Genomic DNA, 20,932 nt, shown 5'->3' with positions numbered 1-20,932 from the left:
AGAGGAAGCGGGACGAAGCAGAGAGCAGAGCAGCCACACCCTGAGGGGAACACACACACAGACAGGAGCCATAAAACAACAAGAAAAGGAGGGAGGAGAACTGCTGATCCCAACAATCACTACTTTCATGTAAAGACTACAGGATGCAAATACACCTTCCAGCATGTCCCCCCCCCCCCCCCCTCTCATTGTTTAATCTGAATACTTGTTAGAAGCCTCAGCAGATATAATAAAATGAGGCCTATATTCCACAAGAAACATGTTTTGCGTTTTTACATGCAAGCATAATTCCCTTGCATTTTTAAAAAGCAGCGTGTATGCTTAATTTGGGTGCAAATAAGCTTCAGCCTCACCCCTGGTGTTTACACTTCACTGGGCATGCAGAATGAAAGTGCTGCAGATGTTGAGGCTCGCATGGCTCTGAATGAAAACGCCTCGGACTCTATTGTCGAGGCAGCAGTAGAACTAATTCCTTCACAGTCCCTTGAACGTCCCATTGACCGAGGCGCGCCTCGCTCTTCTCTCCTCCAGCCCGCTGCACACCTCCCTACCGCTGCCCACTTCACCCGACTCAGCCCCGTTGGATCGCCTGGTCTGCTCCCACCAATATGTGAACAGCTTTTGTCACAAGTGGGGGAAAAAAGAAGTCCTTTTCAGATGTTTTTTTTCTTCTTCTTCTTCTTTTCCTACCGTCCCCCTCCCTCCCTCTCCCTCCCCTCCTCCCCTCCTCCCTCCCTCCTCAGCATCAAGTGCAGCCTGAGCGCAGTGTCCCGGCTGTGACTTTCTCTCTGAAGAAGCAATGAGGAGAAGGGAGCCGTCGCCCCGCTGATAGCAGGACGTCTGGGATGCACCAACACCCGTTTGTTTTCTAGTGGGATCATATTTGTGTATTTCTAGGGAAAACAAACAATACATTGCGGATTTGGCAGATCCATCAATCGGATGCGAGCAGGTAAGAAGCCTTCAGTCGTTTTGCACAGATATTATGACCACTTGATGGACACAGAGGGGAAGTAGCTCAACTTTCTCTATTTGTTTTTTTTTTCATAGTTGAATCCATATTTTAATGTTTTAATTTTCTTCATCGATTGTTGCTTTTTGTCTTTGTTGTGGGTGCACTTGTTGATTCCCCCCGCGAGGACTTTAATCTGATTTTCTAGCCTAAATAGTGCACAGTATTCTTGATTTAGATGGACATTTTGAGGCATTTTGTATTATTATTGGCTTTAAGTGACGTCTTTTAGTCCAGTTTTCTTACGTTGCTTTAGAATTAATAGACACATCGTCCCTCTTCATTCCCACGCCATGCTGTAACAGTGTGGAATTACAGATGTTGTCTTTTACATTTGGTTATTTATTACAAAATAATGAACTACTTGGTTTAGATATTTAATAAACATATTGAATTGTTTTTTATTTATTTATTCTAACACACTAACAGTGTCTGTTTAGTGGTTGCTACACTGGAAACTCCTGAGCTGAAAAAGTTGTTTAAAAAGGTCAAAATAAATGAAACAATTTTTTATTAAACGTGGTAGATAACACTGAACAATGCTTGCTGATGTGGGGATGGACAACTGCTCCATAGCGCCACCCTTTGGCCACTTCTGGGTGCCTCTCGCTGTGACTCCCCTCGCTGAGGGATGGACAGAGGGCACAGCTTCCTCTTCAGCTGACTGCAGTGGAAAATGGTTCAAATGAGCGCCTTCTGTGACCAAGAGTCATCATGGCAGCATATCAGTTTCCACTCTACGCGGAATAATTGCAGGCTTTCTTCTAGATGTGTGTTATGTCTGCGTCTGGTGGTGGGAGTGTGAAGTTGCACAGAACCTATGGGTCATTTTTTTTGTATTCTCATTTAGTGAGACTGTTTTACAGCTCTTGTGGGATTGTGTTTTATTACACTCTCTTTGGGGCTGGTTAGATGTCGGCCACTGGGAATGTTTTATTGGACACTGTGGTAAACTTCAGTCTCCCTTGCAGTTGGAATCAGTTGGATGACAATGTGCTTTCTGGCCTGGAACAAAAAGGGTTGTTTCAATGATGCTTTGGTCCACAGCTGATGGTGTGCCTCGCTCAGGTCTCATTTTCATGCAGCAGTAACATCTAATTGAAAGGGAATGTGTGTCTGTGGACCCCATTGGCCAATGCAGGAAGCTCCCCACACGTCAGTCTGTGTGCCACACGCCATTTAAACTCCTCAAACAGTCCGAATGAAAGCAATCAATGCAGCTTTTCACTCTGCACTTCTGTTTGAACGGGATTTGCGCTCCTGCTGCAATGAAAGGCATCCAAATGATTTGTTTGTGTGACTTCATCGCCACAGCCGTGCTGCTGAAATGAAGCTCTCCTACTTGGTAGTTAAGTGATGGTCTGCTGCATGTATTAAAACGTGTAATTTTCTTTATGGGGTTATCCAGATTATTGGCAACATCACGCTCGTACGGCAGAAGCATGAAGCAACAGCCCACGTAGTCTCCATGTTTGATGTCATCTGTATGCATGACAAGGAGTGGAACGGAGCTGAGGAAACCAGATATGGTCATTACCGAAGGAGAAGGTTAACCATTGTGGCAAACCTCCAAGCCACTGTCTCAGCCCATTCAGAGGATCAGGGTTTACCCTCTCCTGCTCGCCGGCTGCAAGACTCAGACGACATAAATCTCCTCTCAACCACACAGCTTATGTATCAACTCCAGAGACATGTTTCATGCATTTGACGAAGAGTCCTATTTCTTTATATACATAATGGCATCAGGGAGGAATGCGCTTAAGAAAACGGGTCTGTATTGAGTGTGCTGTGCTGTCACACACGGCTGAGCTGGTTTGAGATCATCTGGAGCTCTGGACCGGAGGGATGTCTCTAATATTCTGGGCTACGCTGCCTCCCTGTGGCCTCACATGGTGGATCTGCGTTTCTAAACTTGGAGGCCTCAACATTGGATAGAGGACCTTCTGAGCTCGAGTTTTCCCATATTTTTGATTTGTATAAAGCTATGAAACTTAGCACCCCCGTTGATTAAATTGTCTCTAAGTCTTCCTCTCTACTCTTTCTATTTCAGAGCCAGGCCCAACTTAAAGATGGGCCCCATACCCCTGTGTGTGCTGCTCCTGGTGTCGGTGCTGGCTGTGGTGGTGGCTGTAACTGCGGAGGAGAATGCAGTCGACGACGAGTATACCTGGCCACAGTGGAAGGTGCCTCTGGTAAGGAAAAGACGCACTGTGCCTCTAAGCAGCCCAAACTTTTCAGCCCACCCTCAGCCGGAGCTGAGTGGGACCTGTGGGATTGAGTGTCAGCGTCGCCTCCCTGCCATCTCTCTGGACGACCTGGAGCAGTTCCTGTCCTACGAGACGGTTTATGAAAATGGCTCACGCACATTTACCTCGGTTTCTGTGCAGGGCCTCAACGAGGTCTGGTCCGGAAACATCTCGTCTAGCTCCCGCCAGAAGCGCGAGGTGTACGGCACCGATACCCGCTTCACCATCTCCGATAAGCAGTTCTCCACCAAATATCCCTTCTCCACCACTGTCAAGATCTCCACGGGATGCTCCGGGGTTCTTGTGTCACCCAAACATGTGCTGACCGCTGCCCACTGCATCCACGATGGGAATGACTACCTGGATGGGGTGCAGAAGCTGCGCGTTGGTATTCTGAAGGAGAAGTCCAGACGAGGGAAAGGAGGCAAAGGGAGAGGAGGGCGAGGAAAGGGCAAAAGGAGAAAGGGAGACAAAGACAAAGGTGAAGACCAGGACCAGGACCAGGAAGAGAACGATGGGAAAGAGGATCGTAGAGGGAAAGGGAGAGGTAGAAAGAGCAGGAGTCGGCGAAGTGCGGAATCAGGGAAACCTTCTTTTAGGTGGACTGGGGTCAAGAAGACCCAAGTTCCTAAGGGCTGGTTCAAAGGTGTGTCCGACGGACTGACTGCGGATTATGACTATGCCGTTTTGGAGCTGAAGAAAGCCCCAAAAGTCAAGCACATGGATCTGGGTGTCATCCCCTCCGTAAAGAAGCTCCCTGCCGGGAGGATCCACTTCTCTGGCTTCGATGATGACCGTCCTGGTAACCTGGTGTATCGGTTCTGCTCCGTCTCTGAGGAGTCCAACGATTTGTTGTACCAGTACTGCGATGCCAAACCCGGCTCCAGTGGCTCTGGGATCTACATCCGCCTCAAAGAGCCTGGCAAGAAGAAGTGGACGAGGAAGATCATTGGGGTTTTCTCTGGTCACCAGTGGGTGGATGTGAACGGGAACGGCATGCAGCAGGATTACAACGTGGCAGTGAGGATAACACCTCTCAAATTTGCCCAGATCTGCTCCTGGGTCCACGGGGACTCAAGTGAGTGCAAGGTAGCCTAAGACAACACAGGAACCCCACTTTACCAGCACCCCGCCCCCATCCCTCAGACCCACCTCTATACAAGGGACACCCTACCTACTCTCACCACCAACCAGGGGCCCTGCAACTGCCCCTCCTCTTTCTGCCTCCCTTTTACCTCCTGTGCCTCCTGCTACACTGATCTACACGCATGCACGCACACACACACTCACACACACACGTTAGCCATACAGACTCTGTGTTGACAACAGAAACTCATCAGCACATCAAGAGAACTGTGGCTCTTCAGCATTTCTAATTTATTTGCTAAAAAAAAACAACTCAGAAAAAAAAATGTAATGTATGTATTTAAGATCATTCAGATCTGCCATTTTGCTTTCTATTTTGAGGCTCTTTTTGTTTTTTTAAGATTTGATCTTTTTGGATACCAAGTTGGAAAACGTTTTTTATTCAAATGTTTGTGAGCCAACCCCGGGGTACGTTCGTCTTAATAACCCAACCAGGCCTTAAACGGAGAGACTCCTGTTCATGTGTTTTCCACCACTTTAAAGAAGAGCGAACGCATTGGCTTTGACAAAAGACCCAGAAGAAATTAATGTAACTTTTGTTTTTACAAATGAATTATATCGAGGTGTTGAGATAACTGTTTTTATAAACATTTTTAATTTGAACGAACTGGTGTTTTGCATTGTGTATATCTAGAACCTTGAGTTTGTCTTTTACAACTACCTTTTTAATCAGACAATTTTCTTTCTAAATAGAGAAGGTCTTCTTATGGATCCTGGATAGGAAGTTGTCTGATTTGTGAGTCACACCATCTTTTCTCTGTTCTTGCAACGCAGTGAAATGTGGTTTCATTGTCGTGCACATAATTATATTGGTGCTAATCCAGAAAACTTGTGCTAATTTATGGAATTGTTAACGGTTTTTTATTTTTTTTTGGGGGGGGGGGGGGACTTCTCAGAATATATTTTGATAGCCTATACTGTAACTTTGTATTTCATGTGAGGCTACATATTTGGATTTAGATGGGACTGAACCATTTCATGATTTACTTGAGCTGTTGAAATTTCTCTGATTCTAAGGGTTAAATGAGATTAGGATGTGATGTTTTTTTTTTACTTTTCATGTTGTTTAAGTTCCCAAAAATTCATACGAGACTCCTTTTGAATACCAAATACCTGAAATTAATGCCAATTGAAGACTACCAACCATTAAACCGAGATTTCTACTTGTGTGTGTGTTTTGTGTCGATCTCGATTACAAAGCATAATTTCTACTGTTATACACCGGTTTGTGGATAGCAATTGCCGTGAGACCACTCCCAATAAAAGTTATTGTACCGTATGATTAACTGTTTAACTCACAAAAACATACTAACTCAACTAATGCTAAATCAACCCACATGGCTGGATTATTTTCCTAGAGGATCCCTCAATATCAGTCCACATACTATGCATGGCATACTCACAGAAACCAACCACCAATTAATAAAATACTGTGCTTAAACTAGATTTTGGGGCAGGGGCCAACACATAAGTCTCTATTGTACTCCTACTGTGGTATTCATTCCCAAATTTGCGATTAATAAAATTACACACATACATTTACAACAAAAGACACACAATGCACCTGGGGATTTTGGGGCTCCTGGGAGACTGGTGCCTTGGGCATTTGCCTACTTTACCAAGCTGCTTATCTGACCTTGGTCCTGAAGTAAAATACTCCTTCAAACGAACATGTCTATCTATAATCTTCATGATATGCAAGAAAAGAAATCCTTATCGTGGGCAGTTGAATCCGTCATTGAATTTATTGCACCTCAAAGGGCTTACATGCACTGGGGTGGGCCATCGTAAATAAAATTAATTTACAACTAAACAAAAATACAATTTTAATAATTCAGTCATGAAAAATGTTAATAATCTTCCATTTTTTTAAAAATCGGAATCATATCAGATTCTCACAACCAATTGCTTGTTCAGTCCACAGAAAAGACAACACACAGAGTAAGCTTTACATTAGTCTGGTTAACAGCAGCTGTCCACATGCATATCAACACATCGATTCTTTTGTAGGTCTGCAGGAACAGAAGAAACTTGTGGATTTCCACACTGTGGACGTCACTCTGTGGCCACTGACACGATGTACTGTTCACTTGACAATGGGACAAAGGTCACCAATGACCAACTGGACAACTTGGACAAAATCTATGTTCAGACAGCAATCAAATGTCTTTTGGTTTGAATGTTCATCTTTGCATTTCAGGTAACCCTAATTTATTAGCTGTAATTATAATATTGTCACATAATAGTTCAACAGCACTGGGTGCAACAGGTTAGTAACATGTAACTTAAAGGTACCCTGTGGACTATTTGGCCACTTGACATTATTTAAACATTGCTATGAAGTAATGTTTAATGACCAGCCCCCTCCTGAGTATGTAAACTACAGTTTTCAAATGTTTTATGAGGAAGTAAATACTGTTAACACAGCTTGGCCTTATACACCCACAGTCTATTTGGTGAAAAACAATGAGTGTAAACAGAGCTTTGTTTCCTTTTTTAGAAAAAACTCAACAAGGTACCTTTAATATGTTCCTGAGTGCTGGATCACCGTGGTGGCTGTCTGCTATTCTTTAAAATCGTTTAATTTAATCCGTCTGAACCTAGAATTTAAAATGGTAATGGAACAATCCTACGCTAAATACAAAAATAATCATACTGACCGGGTCACAGGTATAAGGAAAGCACAGGGAACAGCCATATCCACACGGGTAGTGCCAAAATCCTCAGGTAGAAACATGTACAGTTATTTTGAGGGTCAGTTTGGATTTACCTTTCTGATGAATAACTAAAGCATATTCTCCTGAAGTTAGCTGTAAGATATGTTCTTTAATAGCAACGCCAGCATATATCGACAGCATTCTGGTGGATTATTCTAACGGAAACGGAACATATAAATTACATTGGACGATAAGACAAATAAATAAACATAGAAAAATGAGCCACAAGTAAAAAAAGAACAAAACAAATAGGATCACTGGTCTGGTATGATTCAGAAGCCCATGGAAGTTGATTGTTAATATACAGTATATTAATCATTTAGCGGTATTCATATTTGTTTCCAAATACTTCCGAAAGATGACGGGAAATAGGATACTCACACGACTTCTGACAACTTCATGTCAGATTCACATTTATATTTCTCTTCAACAGACATACAGAATAGAGACGTAATCCTCGCCAGGGAAATCTATGTACATCAACGAGAACCTTTCTGTAAACAACACACAACATGTTTCTCCCCCAAAAAAATCTACCGGGGCTTCGTTCACCACTCTCATCCAATCAGAGTGGGACAAAGAAGAGCTCCTCCCCCTTTAGAAGGAGGCGGGGACACATGTGGGTTAATGGGGGCGGGGCTTAGGACACCAAAGCACATCGATCATTCAACTCCACACTAGAAAGAAAACTAAACAAACACGCCTTCACTTGCTTTCACGTACTTGTGTGGACTTTTTTTTTTTGTCATGGTTGTGAGTGATTTTGTTTAGACAAAAAGATTAGTACATCTACATAAGCACACGCTTGTATTTTTTTTCTCATATTTATATTTATATATATATAATCCGCTATGATTCACTTTCACAGTTTGTGCTACGACATCACACAGGAGAAGGACAGGGTGGTGATGGGCGGGGCGGAGATAAGAGGCTCTTATAGAAGCTGAACATCCCGAGATGTTGACAGACACCAGGGAAAAGTTGAGAAGGCCCTGCTCCAGAGAAGAAAGCAGCTGGAAAACAGGAAGTGGAGAACATTTCAACACAAGCGCCATGTGGTTCTCAATAACAGTGCAAAGTTGACAGACGGTGAATTTAGTTTTTTCTTGTGTTTACAGAGCAGGATGACAGGTTGATTTTAGGTGAATTGGCTTTGATACTTGATTGCTATTTCTTGCTATTTGAAAACGGAGCACGGATGGTTCATATTTCTCCTGCTGAAGATAGATGGAAACATGGATCACCAGCTTCCTATGCAGGATCTATCTTATCAATGTCTTCCAACACTGAAAAAACACTACAATTTCATTCACAGAGGCATTATAATATAAAGAAAATTGGACTAATTTGTTATTATATTTATTCTCTGTCTATAGTGGCATAGCCATTTGAACCTTCTGTTCACAATTAATAGCTATCTTTCAGCTAATGATGTAGCAACCACCACAAAGTTAATGTATGTCTTTCCAGAAGGTGTTACACACTGAACTGTGTATACTATATGCAGAAGTGTATACTACAGTACTATTGTGCGCTCACACCTGGGGCGTTATAAGAAGTCTTTGAGGTCGAGCTCTGCCAAAGGGTCCTTGGGCTTCTTGGGACTCTGGCTTGCAGGTCCGGGAGAAATCTGGGAAAAATAAGAAATACAATTGCTGTTTTGTTTTTTTTAGGTAAACATGAATCTTCTTGACATTAATATAAAAATTATGCATTAAAGCATCACTGGTTTTACAGTTTGTGTACAAACTGCTTTATTGTTCACTGAGGATACTTCACTATGTGTGGTTTGTTACCGGTGCTCCTGGTGCAGCGGCTCTGGGTACACCGCGGGGAGGTCTCATAATGGGTGGTCCCATCATTGGCTGCCCCATCATGGGCTGCATGACGGGAGCTCCAGGCCCTCCTGCAGGAGGCTGGTAATGCGGAGATAACACAATAGACATGCAACACAGATTAATCATCATCTGACTTCACAACAAGCCAGGTGGAAATATATAGAAAGGTTTACCCTGCTGTTTCAAAAGCGGAATGAAAATGTTCACAGTAACCAGATAATGAATATAGAATAAAGCTCACCATGCCAAAGCTGGGCTGTGCACTCATCGGTGGCACCATGGCTGCTCCTGGTGCTCCTGGAGCTCCCGGGGTGGCGCCAGCCTAGAGAGACAGGAAGAAGAGGATATATCAGCAAAAACAACAGCTTGTGGGATTTCTAAATTGCAAATGGTTGCAATAGTGAACATTAAAAACATTTCTTTTGCCATGTTTATCTTTGTTGTTTGTGATGTCGAGACAAACATTGTCCATGCGGTTCTTACCATGGGGGCTCCTGGTGTAGCCCAGCTTGTGGGAGCCACATGTGGCGTCCAGTTGGCGCCTCCTGTCAGCTTCTTCTCACTCTGTGGGTCCCTAAAGGAGACCAAACACAGGGTACACCTAAGGCTCTACTGTGTATTTGTACCATTGTACTAATAATGCTCATAGTGGTGACTTCAGAAAATCAGTTAGACCAACAAAAAAAAACATCTAGATGAATGAGAAACTGCATCATATGGTGGCTGTGATTTGAATCATTTAATACAATTTTGTGCAACAAGCCCAGGTTGAATTAAAAATTGAGTTTAATTAATTTAAAGTTTAAGAGAGCTTGATCAACCTTGAGGGTGCCCCATTATATCATGATTAAAACATTTTCACAAATCCACAAATGTTGTAACTCTATGGGAACGATGCACAAACCTTTAAGTCTACACAAGCATGCATTTATAGGAGTTACATTTCACAACACACACTTACTTTTTCTTTACTCCAAGGTCTGAAAGGAAGAAAGGAAGGAAGGAAGGAAGGAAGGAAAAAAGGGTTACATTTTTATTTAAATATGTATTGGAAACAGAAATGACAGACAAACAAGCTGCAGTCTACCTCCAATAAGGTTGGCCAGTGATGAGTCCAGGTCTCCTCCAACGGTTTTGGTAGCGGGTGGAGTGGCGGGAGGAGCGACTCCAATGCATCCCGCTGCGACAGGATTTCCCATGCTTCCTCCTGCGCTGCCGGTGCTGCCCCCGGTGCTTTGGGGCGTTATTGCGGGCATCAGCAAGTCGCCTAATCCATCAAACACTTGGAGAGAGGGTGGGAATGGCGAGACATCAGAGAAACAACACGGATTACAAACCTGCAAATCCCTAATCTAGCTGTAACATGGGCAGAGGGCAGATGTGAGACCAGGCAGTACAGTCACGGGGAGGATCCAGCTGTGACAACAACAGTAGTCAGCTGTGCACCGCATGCACAAGGTAGGACTGTAAATATATTTGAGCATTCAAAGCAAAAATAATTACAGCAACTGAACTCACTTGACTAGTTGCCGAGTTTATATCACTGTCACATCTCAGGAACTTAAACTGGCTGGTTTTGGAATAAAGCTCTGGTTTTGATCCAGGTGTCAACAAGACCAGAGAGTTTACAGGTTTTCATTCCAACTGACCTCTACATAAATACTGTGTTCTTGAAAGTTTATTTCAACTGCATATCCATTATTTCAGCATTACCTTTGGCTAATTATTTTAACTATTTAAATTTAGAACTATGTACCATCTGGGTAGCATCTGCAAGTACCCTTTGGGGTACAAGTACCGTTGGTAGGGAATCACTGCACTGATGGATATTGTGTAAATGACCTATTTTAATTGTCATAGAGGCTTCCACCTCTGAAGATCCTAGCAAAACTTTAACTTTAGACAGTGTAGCAGAATATTCAGCCTTTTACCAATACATACAGTATTTCATACTCGTAAACATATTTGATTGATGTCTTTAATAGATGTGTGTGTGTTTTCACTACTGGGATGCTGTTGGTGGGACACTTTTAAATATATATTTTAAATATCTACAAATATATATATACTGCAGACTCTTCTGCAGTTTTGGGCCTTGATGGTACGTGGTTACTAAGAGAGCCATTGCTCTAAGAGATCAGGAGAAAATACAACAATACAGTAAGTCTTGTCTCATGCAGGAGACACTCAGGGCTCATACTGCAACATGCAAAGACTCAGGAGGGAAGACTTGTCCAAACTGCACATGCTGCAATGCACTGCCGGGTGGAACTCACCGGTTACAGATTAGAAGAAGCAAGCAATGACCCAGGAGAGTGGAAGGGGTGTGGAACGGGGTGAAGAGGGACATTAAATGAAGGAGTAAATAAAAAGGTGGGCAGCAGAAAGAAAGAACGAACAGATAAGATAGAAGACAGAGAGAGAGAGAGAGAGAGAGAGAGAGAGAGAGAGAGAGAGAGAGAGAGCAAAATAAAGATTGCAGGGGTAGTGGGGTGAGCAGGAGGTGGAGAAAGCACAGCAGTTATGAAAGTGTGAGAAGTACAAGTGAAGAGATTCAAAGAAAATAAAGAAAATCTATGCGAGAACAGTGCTGAAGAGTTAAGCAGTCAGCAGAAGTCAGCAGACAGTGACAGCCGCACATGTCAGTGTGTCATTCATGCAGAAGTCAAGCTCTCAGCAGGAAGAAATCACTAGATCACAGTTAAGGCACGCTCATTTTTAATGAGCCAGAGCAGATCAATGTCTATGTCTAATAAGAACACATTACTACAATAATTCACAACAATAGATTTACTAAAATGAAACAACAAAAGGAAAATAAATATTCTACATTATATCATGATCCACTTACTTGAAGCATTAAAGCCACCAGGGGGTGCCGGTGAGGTGGTTGCAGGATTTGGTAGTATTGGTGCTGCAGCAGGTAAAGGCGGTGTCGGAGAGGCGAGGGAGCCCAGAGCATCGAAGCCCGACTCCAGGAGGTCGTTCTGCACCGGAGCCGCGGCCGGAGCTGGAGCCAAGGCTGGAGCTAGAGCTGGGGCAGCAGTGGGAGCCAGGGTGGGGGACATCAGGCCTGAGGGGGGGTAGCAGACATGACTGTGATGTCACATGTAGTACTGTTTTCTGACTCACCCTAATTCCATGAGGAACACAGAAATATGATTACTGACACAACAGATGGCACACAAGACATCTCAGAAGCAAAATGAAATGTTATCCCTGTGGGGAAAGTCGACCAGCTCAGCAAATATTATATCAGTATAGGGCAGAGAGAATTATGATATAATACATTACTAAACTGGTTACAGCACTAAATATTGTCAGAACAATGTGAATATATTATTAGAGTATCTCAGTAGCACACAGCAAAGTACATCAGGATTAAAATATGCCAAACAATTAATGGCATGTTCAATGGCAGATACAAAATAATGAAACAAATGAGAAAAATATTACAATATAAATAACTTCGTATCCTATTTAGTGATGGAAAGTAACGAGTACATTTACTCAAGTACTACACTTCAAGTATAATTTTGATGTACTTGTTATTTTGTTCACCTTCTTTACCTCATTAACTATCTCTTAGCTATGTCATCACTAGGAGGCCGTGGTGGACAGACATTTTACAAATGAGTCCAAATCCACTTTGGAACTGCTGTGTAATCAATGGATGCTATTGCATCATCATACTCCAGTTAGAGCACTGAGTTCGACCAATCAGATGCTCCTGTACGTCCCCAGAAGCAGACAAAAACAAGGAAATGAGATGGGCGAGAAATTGGCAATGTCATCAATAGGAAGCCGTGGCGGACAGAAATTTTACAAACGAGTCCAAATCCACTTTGAAACTGCTGTGTAATCAAATGTAACCATTCATGCCAAGATTGTGTCATTATTAAATAGACCAATTTCTTAATCAGCATAAAACATTTCTTTGCCAGCAAAACCTTTAGCACAAAACTTTTATGCAAGGATGTGAACATCTTATCCAAATCTGCTGGTGCCCTCAGGCTTTCTAATTTAAACACAATTTCGGTCAAATATTTCAAGTTGACCTCAAAATTGACAGTCAGAGGAGACTCACCTCCCAGCAGATCGTCTCCGGGCCCTCCAGGAGCTGAGCTTGGTGTCTCATCCACAGGACTGCTGAAGGAATCTGCAGGGCCGTCCAGTTATCCACAACGCAGCATTAAGGGCAGAAAGGGGTGAGAGGTCAACCCTGGACCACACACTGGGACACAATGGGGGTATACTAAAAACTATAGCAGAAATAAACTGACAACTGAGGATGATAAAAAAAATAAATAAAAAAAAATACCCAGAAGAATAAAGTAAAATTATGAAACGACAGTTCAAGAATTTACATGCAGCACATGTTGTTATAAAGGCATATTTATGTGTGTTCTGAGGTACAGTACCCAGCAGGTCAATGACAGGCGCCGGCTCTGCTTTGGGTGGGGAGGAGGCCTCTGGGGCGGGAGCTGCAGCAGGAGCAGCAACCGGAGCGGCAACAGCAGGAGCTGGAGATGCAAATGAGTCTGAACAGAGAGACGGGCAGACAGAAGCAGTAAATAATTAAACTACTCCCAAATCCAAATGATTAACTTGCAGGAACAGCTTTATTTCTAAGAGGAGAATGCTTTGATCATGAACTATTACGCCTATTCTATAAGGAGAGCAGACATGCAGAGACAAAGCGAGCATCCCTGCATCTCAACTGTGTATCCACATCCTTGAAGGGTGCACCGTTTCAAAGTACAGAACTTGTGTGCATGTGCAGACACCGGCACCATGCAAACAAACTTCATGAGAAGTTGAAGCTGGCTGCAATCTTCATGAAAAGAAAGGAAGGGAAAACAGTGATGCAGAAAAGATAAAAGCAGCTTAACTCACCGGTCACAATGTCTCCAACCGGAGCCAGTTCCGGCAAAGGAGAGGCCCCGCGTGAAACAGCAGGAAGGTCTAATTAACCAGCGCAAGCGAGAGGCAGAATGCGAGAAAGAAGGAAACCATGGGGATCCGGGAGCAAAGAAAAGTATTAGCGTGGCATGTAGGAAAAGACAGCGTAGATAGAAAGCAGCCACAAGGACAATTCAAGACTGGACACGTGGGTTACATGCACAGATCTCATACCACTATGGGGGACAAACCAAGACGTGTGGGAGAGAAGAAAGAAAAAAAAAAAAAACAGTTGACAGAGGAGTGGATGTATGGAAACCAGAAGAGATGGAGGTTCCACACACAGAGAAATGGATATCAGCTCCTGTACCTGAACCAAAAAGGTCTACGCTAGGAGTGGTAGCAGCTTTGGATTCTGTGGTAGGGCTTTGCTCAGGCATAGAATCAAACATATCTAAGAACAAGGACACACAATCATATGTACATTCAGATTCCAAGTCCAGTGCAGAATGATGAGTTAAGAAGAGAGATGAGGGAAAGCAGAGAGAGCAGCAGACATTTTGATTATTAAACGGGGTAAGTTGCTGTGTATCTGTTCAGTGCAATGCAAATCAAACGGTGCAGTTAAAAGGGTATATTGCCAAATTTCAGTGGGAAGATTTAGTGGGTATTATATGTTTGGACAAATTCAAATTTTGACCTAATGATTGTGCTAAAAATGGAATGTCAGATCATTCATTGCTTGGGGAACATGGATGTCTGCATATGTTTAATGGAATCCAGTATTTGGTCAGATATTTCAGTCTGGGCCAAAGTTGTTGACATAGATTTTGAGCCATGCCACTAATATGGCTGGAAACTTGATGCATAAGTTATGTATACGTCAGTCTATCCATTACCTATGCACACTTATCCTTACAGGGTCATGTGTGGGCGATCCTAGCTCACACTGGGCATATACGAATTCTGACAATATTCCCTTTTAACTAAAGTGCAGAAGCTACAACAAAGCATTCTCAGCTGTCAGTATCTAAACTATTGGTCACAAGCAGCTAGGAGAAACTATTCTCTTCCCTCTAAGATTTGGCAGTCTGTTAGTAGTAGTAAAATAATCAAAACAAGTTGAGCATCCTCTGCTAATAAGAGAGATACAGAGAGATACAGTACATATCCATGTCCATTTTTTATCCTAAAACACTGAGACTTTGGTCCCTGAATAATAACAATAATAATAATAATAATAATAATAATAATAATAATAATAATAATAATTATTATTATTATAATTAGTCATGTTTTTAATATTTAAATGTTGCAGAGGAAGTCAAGATGCTTGATTAAATTATCTGTATCTAAAGGAAGGGCATCATGGAAAATAGAAAAACAAATCTGAAATGTAAGGACTGGGCAGCATCATTTCCACTACTGTCATCATCATCATCATCATCATCAGCAGCAACACTTGCAAGTCATTATCATTATGAAAACCTATGTCTTCTTCATCAACATCATCATCAAATGCAGGGCAATGCAGGGACAGGCACAATGATATCAAGAGGACTTTACCACCAAAGATATCTAGAGTCGGAGCGGCTGCAGATTCTGTGGCGGTGGTGTCGGTGGTGGTTGTGGTGGTGGTGGAGGGGGTGGGGGCAGCGGGGGCAGCGATGGGGGCGACGATGGGGGCAGCGATGGGGGCGACGATGATTGGCGCCTCACTAGAGGTGGGAGGGGTGACTGCAGGGGCCCCCTTGTCAGCGGGCATCATGGCAAACAGGTCCAGCTCTGGAGCAATGTCCCCACTCCCCTCTGTTGTAGCGAAGGGGTCTTCAGGAAGAGCAGCATGGGGGGGTAGTGTTGGTGGGTTGGGGGGGGGGGGGGGGGGGGGGGTTGATGAGAGAAGAAGGGAAGGAGATGGTGGGGGAATGAGGAGGGGGGGAGGATTGAGGGTTTGTTAAAGCAACAAACACTGTAAAAAGCATATATTTGAGGCGAGACGCCTCTGGAGCTCCCAATAACGGTTATGTACAAAAACGGTAAACCAAGCACACGACCACTCATTAACTTCAGAACTGCATCCACGGGCAGACAGTGGTGAACATTTCTTCAGTAACTACAGCTGGTAGTGTACAACTACATTTGGTTTGTAATTTATGGGAACAGCTAAATCAGCCATGTGTCCCTGGTACATTGTTGGCTGTGTGATAAAACCAACAGGTTGGCATACAAGATGTTAAGTGATGTTGGGTTGCTAACATTGTATAAACGTTATTGTAAGCGTTTCACGTTCAAAAGAAACTGCTTCCTCCTAAAACTACCCACAAACCTACATCTTTTTTTTCTGTGAGATCTCAGAACCTCCATTCATGCTATTGAAGTAGCTACATGTCAGTGTTACCCACATATTACTCACCCAGGCAACAATTAAACTCAAGTTTACAGTACAAATAAGATCATTAATGGATTAAACCTTCAAATGTTGAGTGAATGACAAAAGAAAATGCTAAAGTCAGCATGCTAACATGACAATTACTATGCTAACATGCTGATAATCACCATCTTAGTTTAGGCATGCTATCACACGCCCAATGTCACAAAATGCAACAGGGTTTGCAGGTATCATCAGTAAACGTAGTATTGGTCAAATTCATATTTTGACCTAATGGCAGCGCTGCATGAAAAGTCACTTAAGTCAGAAGGATTCATCCTCCGTTAACCTCTGATGTCTGAATGTGTTTGCCAGAGATATCATGAAGCACTGAAGATGTAGGCGACACATGGATCATTTCAGAGCCTACATTTGTATTATAATCGCTAAAAAGGTGAGTTCAGCAGTCTTTTCTGCACCAACTAATAGTGGAGGTGGGCGGCGAATAAAGTTAATGGTGAAGTATATTAGATAAACTGCAACTTTTTGTGTTATTGCTCTGGTTATGTCTATATATATATATATATATATATATATATATAGGCCAAAGAGAGAGACTAAATAGAGTTATTGAAAAAAAAAAAGAGGCTCAATAATGATTAATATAATCATCATCATCATCATCATCATTATTATCAGGATATATCAATACAAATGGTATTCATTCTTGGATTACAGTAGAGTTTACTGTTGCACTGTGCTTTTTACTGCAGTATTCGCTGGGTGAATTTTCAGGAGAAGAGTAGTCGAGATGAGGGAGGAGAGGGTTTATGACTGGGGCATTAGAGCGGGATTTTGGGTGAGACAGTAGTGCCCGAGGGCATAGCTTTGTTCTACTGTCTCCTATGGAAGCAGAAGCAGTATTGATATCATAAAAGCAACAGGTTTCCCATTCACAAGCATCCGTACACTCACACACACTCGTGCCAAAAAGCCGTTTTGTCACCCACCGGATCCGCCAAATGCATCAGCAGCGGGGCCCGCGGCCACGGCAGCAGGACCGTCTCCTGGAGAAGGTGCAAACGCATCTAGGGTATTGCAGACGAAAAACAGCCGGAAACGCAAAACATAACAGCCAACAGACACATGGATGTAAGGAACGAAAGATGAGTCGACAGATGGAATGGACAGGGAACAAAAATGAGAGGTCAGCATCAGGAAAAAGCAGAGAATACAAGAAATATGCAGCCCGGGGTTTCTGCAGTGACTGATCTGATTGTAGCATCAGTCACGTGATGAGTTTTGACGGGCTGCATAATGCTGCATTCAGTGAGTGCAACACTTGTGCAGGTAAGTGAAATGAAGTTGTCACAAGTTGCACTGTGACAAGAGGGAAAATGTCAAGTTTGGGGATGGAACGAGGCAAAGTCACTCTTTGACAAAGAAACTCAATGGGTTCTGTTACCACATACTTCTGGAATGTTTGAGGTTAATGTTAAAAAGCCAAAACATGATTAAATTAAATCCAGCTACTCATCATCTTGACATATTTATGAAACTGTGAGTATGCCATTAGGGGGGGATTATTAAGAGTGATGAACACAAAAACAAAAAGTAACAAATCCCCGAAATACAAGTCATAATAGCAGATTAAAAATATTGCAGTGGGTTTATTGAGGCGCACAGTGTGTGATTATGTTTAAAATGTGTTTATGTCACAACTCTGTATTTTTGCAATTATGCAGCCTTGAATAAACCCACAAAGAAGCAAGTTATCCACTATACTGGCTCATATTTGTTGGATGCAGTTTGCTCTGTACTCAATGTCAAAACAGAGCATGTGAAAACTTGTCGGTATGTCAGCACGTAAATTTACATGGTTGCAGCAAAACAGGATGAAAAAACATTAGAAAACCATTATATTTAAGTCACATCTGAAAAAGCCCAGGTCAGGTCAGTCAAAAAACGGCATTTAAATACTACTAACTCGTTGAAAAAATATTCCACTGTCTAATAATAATAATAATAATTTAAAGAATCATCTCTTTTGGTATATATTGGTGTTTCTTTTATATTTTCGAACAAAATAATGCATTATATGTCATGTAAATACAGCTGCACTGTCAGACTTTATCTTGCAGCACACAAAATAGATTTTTGGAAATACCTTCAAAATCAGTATGTGTTGCTAAATAAGCCGTAACCTCAAGATTCTCCTCAATGTTTCCATCGACATCACATGTAATCTGATGGGACATAAATAATCGGATCCTAACTTTACCAACTCAGTAGCACTAAATAAGGAAAAGGCTCATTGTAGACAAGCAGGCAGGCTGCCATGCTGTGCATCCTGGTCTACATTCTGTCCTGAGACCAGACTGACCTCCGAAAAAGTCCATGTCTGCAGCTGAGGCGGGAGCTGAGACCGGCAGCGAGGCCGGCAGCGAGGCTGGCACCGGTGCGGCTGCAGTGGCAGCGGCGGCTTTGGGAGGTGCAGGGGCACCAGCCGCAGCATCAGCACCATCAGAATCAGCCGCAGCAGAATCTCCCTCTGCTAAGAGAGCTTCAGAGGCTTCATCATTGGCAGCCGGAGTCGCTATGTGGATAAACCCCGCAATCCAAACGCCACGACCAAGTCACAACCCCCAAATGAGAGAAAGAGGAGAAAAGGGAAATAGGGAGGGAGACAGCAGTGTCAAAGTGACTGAAAAATGACTTTAGCAGAGACTAAAGTACAAATAGTTGACTACTTCAGGTAGAAAAGTGATGAAAATGCAAGTGCCTTCAGGCAGTTCTCCTACTGAGTCTGCAGCAGAGTACTCACCCTCAGCCAAGAGATCTGCACAACAGACACAGAGAGAGAGAGACAGGTGAGAGACAATTCATTAATTTTAAGTATGGAGATGATCTGCTGAAAATCTTTAATTTGCAAGCTGCCAACATTATAGAGAACAAGCGAGAGAAAAGTAGACATGGGCCGAATAGTAAAGCCCAATAAAGCTAAAAGCTTCCTTAATTTAATTTAGAGTTGGACTGTGGCCATCTTCAGGGTTTCAGCGGAGATGTGGGGATGAACAGAGAGCACTGCATTGACTGCAACAGCAGATTTGGAATAATGGAAATGCTGTTATTTATTTAAAGTCTTCCAAGTAAAAGCCACATCTTTATTCTGCTATACAGAGTCATTCCAAAAGACCACCAGTTAGTTTCTTTTCAGTTAACTTCATTAACTAAAGGTTGTCTCTACTTGATATTACTGGCAACCATTTTCCAATGCGTACTATAGGTTTTTAATTTGATTTTTCATTAATTTTACTTCATCAAATTAAAATATACACAAAATTAAAAATAGTGAAAAAGTAAATAACACTTTCAAGGTGTAAATCTATGTGTGAACAGCAAAGGTTACAAAAGGGGAGGGGCCATAACAATCAGTAAGTGATAGAGCAGAAAGTTCCCACCTCCCCATCCAGTCACAGAAGAAGGCGCTGCTGCGCCCCTTGAGGAGGACATGGGGTCCAGATCCAACAAGAAACCATCATCCAGAGCACTAAACGCAAAGAAAGAAAGAGAGAGGGCGTGTTGACAAAGGCAATCCGTTTCTAAAGCATGTTGATGCAGCTCAATTGAAACACTTCTATGTAATATTGTTGCGTGACTCTTACTTGCTGGGGATGGCGACGGCGGGGGCTGGTGCGGTGGGGGTGACGGAGGGCGGAGGAGGTTTGGCAGGTGGCCCGGGGCGAGCAGGGGGCCCACCACCGCCAGGAGTGGGAGGCGCACGCCTGGCCGGCGCAACAGCTGCAGCGGCAGCAGCCGGCACGCTGTTGTTGGCTGTCGCATCCGGCTGCAGAAGAAGACCCTGTTAACTCGCCGTCCAACGCGGTTATGTAAGCTCATGTGATTCAACAGCTTTTTTAACGCATAAATTCACAATGAATCACCACAAATCTGTAGTTGAAAGCACAGAATGTCGAATTTTGTTTTGTTCATACGCTGCTCTATAAAGATAGCTGTGCTTTGACATTTAAAAAAAGGTGCTAAACACAAGTAAAGCCTCTGGTTATTACCGCCACATCATGATTAACTTGAATTGTATCTTACCTTTGTGGGTGACCTGCAAAAAACAATGATGGCACATGAGTTAAAGAGTTTAATGGCGTACATGCTGAAACATAATGGCTGTTACTGAGATGGGAGGCAAAGTGACAGCTTAAGTATCACTTTTGCATTTTTCAGGCAGGCAGCATTTCAAAGCAATTACGTTCAGTACACATGTGCAATTAATGGAGCCACGCTGCACTGTTGAGTAATAGCATCTTGGCCCCTGCTCCTCTTCTACAAAGCTTTGCTTTTCAACATTGCACACAGAAAAGAAGACGATTCTTAACATTTAAGAATCGCATGCAGCTAAAGTTTTGTAAGGAAGTCAGGGCCATAAGATGATGACAAAGATGCATACTGGTATGTTAGTAATGGCATCAGCTGAAAGTAATCATCGTTATCACAATGATGATGCTAATTATTCTGCACCATCATTTTTCTTTAAAATGATGAGGTTTCTATAGAAAAGCATCTTGAATAAAACTTTAGTACACGACAATACAAATGTCAGTTGCTTGCTCAGATGTCATTTCTATAGAATCACTGAAAACTGTTGATGAAAAAGGTATGCATCACTACGTGTGATGGTAAAATCATAT

The 20,932-nt window shown here is 42.7% G+C and overlaps 2 protein-coding genes across 2 annotated transcripts in view; one reads left to right on the top strand and one right to left on the bottom strand.

The window, feature by feature from the left end:
- prss35 (serine protease 35) overlaps positions 1-5,069 on the top strand; it is a 74,917-nt gene extending 69,848 nt beyond the window's left edge. Inside the window, exons 2-3 of the mRNA XM_084026285.1 lie at positions 836-952; positions 3,063-5,069. Of these exons, the coding sequence (XP_083882411.1) occupies positions 3,082-4,356 (1,275 nt within the window). The 5' untranslated portion in view covers positions 836-952; positions 3,063-3,081 and the 3' untranslated portion in view covers positions 4,357-5,069. The remainder of the gene's footprint in view (positions 1-835; positions 953-3,062) is intronic.
- A 1,059-nt stretch (positions 5,070-6,128) lies between these two features.
- Positions 6,129-20,396, bottom strand: LOC311024855 (uncharacterized protein; the record flags this gene model as incomplete). The annotated part of the gene is made up of 19 exons (XM_084027430.1): positions 6,129-8,134; positions 8,663-8,751; positions 8,918-9,037; positions 9,201-9,281; positions 9,443-9,533; positions 9,921-9,939; positions 10,047-10,241; positions 11,811-12,032; positions 13,047-13,118; positions 13,381-13,500; positions 13,856-13,924; positions 14,232-14,315; positions 15,428-15,688; positions 17,240-17,317; positions 18,613-18,825; positions 19,054-19,068; positions 19,691-19,779; positions 19,895-20,076; positions 20,334-20,396. The coding sequence occupies 18 exons, from the start codon at positions 20,394-20,396 to the stop codon at positions 8,671-8,673; spliced, it is 2,055 nt and encodes a 684-aa protein (XP_083883556.1). The 3' UTR covers positions 6,129-8,134; positions 8,663-8,670.
- Between the last annotated feature and the right edge of the window lie 536 nt (positions 20,397-20,932).

The sequence above is a fragment of the Eutrigla gurnardus genome (assembly GCF_963514095.1).
Source record: "Eutrigla gurnardus genome assembly, chromosome: 14".
NCBI lineage: Eukaryota > Metazoa > Chordata > Actinopteri > Perciformes > Triglidae > Eutrigla > Eutrigla gurnardus.
Note: the sequence above shows the minus strand (reverse complement) of the source record. Positions and strands in the feature narration are given on the sequence as shown.